Source organism: Galeopterus variegatus, unplaced genomic scaffold (assembly GCF_000696425.1).
Source record: "Galeopterus variegatus unplaced genomic scaffold, G_variegatus-3.0.2 Scaffold16290, whole genome shotgun sequence".
Lineage (NCBI taxonomy): Eukaryota > Metazoa > Chordata > Mammalia > Dermoptera > Cynocephalidae > Galeopterus > Galeopterus variegatus.
The window spans coordinates 4,612-9,328 of NW_007742401.1; the positions used below are offsets into that span (position 1 = coordinate 4,612).

Sequence of the window (4,717 nt, forward strand, 5' to 3'; positions counted from 1 at the left end):
TGGCTGCAATTTGGGAACGACAGCAAATGGGGCTTAGTTGTCACTCAGTTCCCAGGGGATAAGACACCTTGTAGTGGTGACTTTAGTCCCTGAAACAGTGGGACTTAGCACTATCTTAGTCTTCAGAGGCCAGGTGCAGTGGCAGCATAAACCCAGAATGGAGGGGTGCAGAGTTTTAGGCTCTGGGGGGAAGGGAGCAGCACAGTGCTGACTTCACTCCCCAGGGGAAGGGGTTTCTCAGCAGCTCAGTCTCTAAGATAACAGTCTAGCTCCAGGGATGCAGAGTACCAGAGTTGTCCAGCGCCTCACCTCAGCAACTGCTCTGTTTCCCTGGGATGTGAAGCACTACATCATCTCAGCCCTGGATTACATAGATGCTTAACTCAGCCAAGAAGCTTCTCAAGTAAGACAACAATTCCCAAGGGGCAATGCACCCCTTCAGCTCAGTACCTGCAGGTGGACTGGGAGGGGTAAAGATTCCCCCAAAGGGAGTGTGTAGGTTTGCAGGTTTAGTTCTAGCTTGAGGGTGAGGGCACAGCTACCCCCACTCCTCCCCACACCATAAGACACCCTCCAGCAGCACTTCTACTTCTAAGATTGGGAAGAAGACTTGTGAGCCACAGATGGTGGGGTATGGGGTGATATCCTTTGGGGGAGCACAGCTGTGTGGACTCCAGGCAGCTCCTTCAGCTGGGCTCAGTGCCTTTCTATATATTTCAGATAAGTCTTTTATCAGACATGAGTTTTGCAAATATTTTCTTCAAGTCCGTAGTTTGTGCTTTCATTCCTTTGACAGTTTCTTACATGGCAGAAATTTTTAATTTTAATAAAGTCCAACTTGTCAATTATTTATTTCATGAGGCATGCCTTTGGTGTTGTCTGAAAAGAAACCACCAAACACCTGCTTGGTGTTCTCTGAGCCTTCTGGATCCGTGGTTTGATGTCTGACATTAATTTCGGGAAATTCTCAGTCATTGTTTCCAATATGTCTTCTGTTACTTTCTTACTTCTCCTTCTGGTATTCCCATTATAGACATGTAATACCTTTGGTAGCTCTTCCAAGATTCCTGAATATTCTGTTCTTTTTCCTCCTCAGTCTTTTTTCTCTTTGCTTTCTAGCTTTAGAGGTTTCTATGGAGATGTCCCCGAGCTCAGAGATATCCTTTTCTCAGCCATGTGCAACCTATTAATAAGCCCACCAAAACCATTCTTCATGTGTTTTTGATCTGTAGCAATTCTTTACTGTTCTCTTAGATTTGCCATCTATTATGGATTGAATAGATTGAATTGTGTCCTCCCCATGTTTAATGTATTGGAAGATTGGTCACCACTGTGAAAGTGTTAAGAGCTGGGAAATCCTATTATGGTAATTGAAAGGTGGGGCTTTGAAGAGGTGATTAGATTCTGAAGATCATGCCTAGTGAAGGACTAACAATTGTGGTCATGGGCGTGGTTCCAAGAAAGCTTTAAGAGAAGAGCACATGAGAAGTCCTCTCTCTCAGCCATTTTCTGCCATGTGAGACCTCTCCAGTGCTGTAAAACCATCACCAAGGAAGACCCACACCAGATGTGTTCCCTGGACTTTGGACTTCCCAGCTGAAAGTGTAAGCAATTAATTTTCTTTTCTTTTAAATCATCCAGTTCCAGGTATTTTGTTATAAGCAACAGAAAGAAACACACCATCTCTCTGCTTACACTGCCCACCTGATCTTTCTGGTTGTCTGCCTTCTCCATTAGAGTCCTGAGCTTATTAATCACAGTCATTTTACATTCCTGGACCAGCAATTCCAATATCCCTGCCATATGTGAGTCTGGTTCTGATGATGGTTCTATTTATTCAAACTGTGTTTATTGCCTTTTAGTGTGTCTTGTACTTTTGTTCTTGATAGTCGAACGTGATGTACTGGGTAAAAGGAAGTGCTTTAAACAGGCCTTTAGTAATGTGTTGTGAGGTTTGTGGGGAGGAGAAGCCTTCTACACTCCTAAGATTAGGTCCCAGTCTTTTCAAGCTTGTGTCCACGGACTGTAAACTTCTCAAGTGTTTCTGGCTCGAGTTGACTGGGGTTGGGTATTTCCCTTCTCCCAGAGGGGTTAGGTGCTAATATAAACTCCAGAAGGTTCAGCTCTGGTTAAGTCGTTTCACCTGAGGGTAGACCTTAAGAAGAATGGAATTCTCTGGCTCTCAGAACCCTTCCTCTTCTCCTCCCACTGCCTTAAGCTCAAGTAGATTTTTCTCTGATATTCACAGGGAGAACCTGGTAGAGCTTCAGGAAGAAACACCTACAAAAGTGTGGGAGCCCCCACTCACTGGGTCCCCTGAAACCAGACATTTTTTTTTTTTAAATCTCTTAGACTTTTCCACACTGAGCCTCCAGCAATTCAGAAACTACAGTTTAGGTTTTCCTACCGCAGTGGCACCGGTTCCCCATGGAGGTTTCTGCTCATGGGTTTCTCCTCCAGTAAATTGCTACACTGTGTATTCAACTGTCTCCCCAGTTTGGGGGGCAGCAGTTTGACCTGTGACCTTACTTCTCTTATGAATCAAATAAATTATTGTTTCTTCACTTTGTTCAACTTTTTACTTTTTGTTAGGTCAGAGTGGCAACTTGCAAGCCTCTACATGCTGAACTGGAAAGTGGAAGTCTCACTTTTCTTTTTAGATAACGATTCAATATGAATTCACCTTAAAGTCCTAATACTATACCTGCTTTGAAATACCCTTCCATAAATATGGAAGTCTTTCATGCTAACAAATAATTTCACATTGAAGGTAGGCATGCTGGAAAATTTTCCTGAAGGTTCACTAACACCAGAGCAGCAACATTATTTCTGACCAACATTTATGTAGAAGCCAGTCATTAAAATTGCTTCCTCCTCTATTCCATTGTATAACAAGCCTCTTTTAAAGCTACCTTACCTTTTTAAACAGACTTTCCATTTCTTTCAGTAGCACAGTGAGCACTGCTTTTCTGTTCCCACCTCCTTCTGCTGGTAACAGGCCCCTCTTCCCCTCTTTTTACACACACAAGAGTGCGTACATGACCCAGAATAAGCCAATCCAAATTCTCTGACAAGATTTCTCTGAGACAAGGAAGGGGAAAGTTTTCTTTCCCCTCTAGTCAAAGCCAGTGGTTACAGCTCCAGCCCCGTGGAGAGCGTCGATCAGAGAGAACAAAACCAATACGTACTGAGCAAGAAAGAGTTCCAGCAGCATTCAAGTTCCTGGATTCAGACATGCGCAAGACCTCCTCCACTCCACCCCATCCCTTTATCCCACTTTCTATCTTTCTTTCTTTCTTTTTTTTAACTTAAAGCTATTTGAGTTGGGTTTGTGTTAATTGTGGCCAGGAAAGGCTTTTCTCCTTTCCTTACCTCCTGTCTAGAATGTGATCTCTGTTAAAATAGATAAAAAAGACAAAGACTTTTGAGTATAGTACCACACCAGAATTATGCTATGAGAAGTGGTCAATATTAGCAAGAGAAAACCTTCTTTTATAGACGTTTCATTCTGAGTAGCCCAAAGGACCTCAAGGCCTTTTACGTAACTGAAAACTGGATGGAATTGAGTGAATTTCTGAGTGTCTGGAGGCACAGTAGGAAGGGGAGGAGGACGGGGAAGGGAGACCAAAGAGAAGAGATCGACGAACACACTCAGTAAGAACTCACAGATGACTAGGGAAGCAAAGCGAATACCTACTTTCAATATACTGTGGATTAGCTGAGAGTAAGACATTCTTTCTGAACTGTACAGTGTTCCTTTCCTAACGTAAGGGACAGAAATACGGGCATATACTTGCAACCAACCTAAAATATCCTGTATAACAGAAATGTGTTGAAAAAGAAGGAAAAAAGGCCAACAGGGAAATGTGGACCATTAGTGGGCCTTGGCTTTATCTCGTGATTTCTCGGGTGTCCATTCTTGCCTCTCCGCGCACTCTCCCCACCTGGAGATACTCAGTGGGATTTGTGTCTTCCCAGAACCACCTTGATACAGTTGTTGGTGAAAGTGCAGAGCAAGATCCCTCCACACATTAAGTACAATGTTAGGAGAGTGCAGGGAACTGCTCCTGCTGGCAGGTGACTTGCATACTACCTGCACATCACTGTGCAAAAAGTTCTTAACTCCAATAGCTGTAATTCTGTTTTCTTTTGGGTAACTAATATATAAGTAAGAAACACAGATCCATTCTGTAGAGCTAAAGAGACATGATTAACAAAAGAGAAAAGAGAAATGCGTGAAATGCTTAATCCTCTGGAATGACAACCATTTGGCCCTTTTTCCTTCCTGAAAGAAGATGTCTTCCCTGCCCCTAAACGGGCTATAGAACAAGAGAAAGAATAAGCAGTCTAAGGGCACTGCATTAATTTCCAAACAACTGCACGTATTTTAAAATCATTTGCTTGAATACCTCCACTTCAGTGATGACATCCAATGATCCCAACAAAAGTATTATTTCAATATTTTGAACTTTGCAATCAAGGAGCATGTCATGTTTCTCTAATCGTTTCTTTTGCACAGAAGTTTGAATGAGTACAACTTCTTTTTGCAACTTTCCCACTTGCCTGTAAATACACAGATATGAAAGTGATATTATTCATTGTATAAAGTTGCACCAGGGAAGAGAAATGTATGTTATAAAATTTTTTCCTATTATTGCTATAAACTCTAGACTTCACTCATTGATGCTTGAAATTTACACATTAACACTCTTGCAAA

At 42.3% G+C, this 4,717-nt stretch overlaps 1 protein-coding gene across 1 annotated transcript in view; it reads right to left on the bottom strand.

The window, feature by feature from the left end:
• Nucleotides 1–4,409: 4,409 nt before the first annotated feature.
• The window catches only part of LOC103582449 (structural maintenance of chromosomes protein 1B-like), a gene marked incomplete at both ends in the record, with an annotated part of 2,939 nt that continues 2,631 nt past the window's right edge, over nt 4,410–4,717 (bottom strand). The window contains one exon of the mRNA XM_008564044.1: nt 4,410–4,563. Coding sequence (XP_008562266.1) covers nt 4,410–4,563 — 154 coding nt within the window. The remainder of the gene's footprint in view (nt 4,564–4,717) is intronic.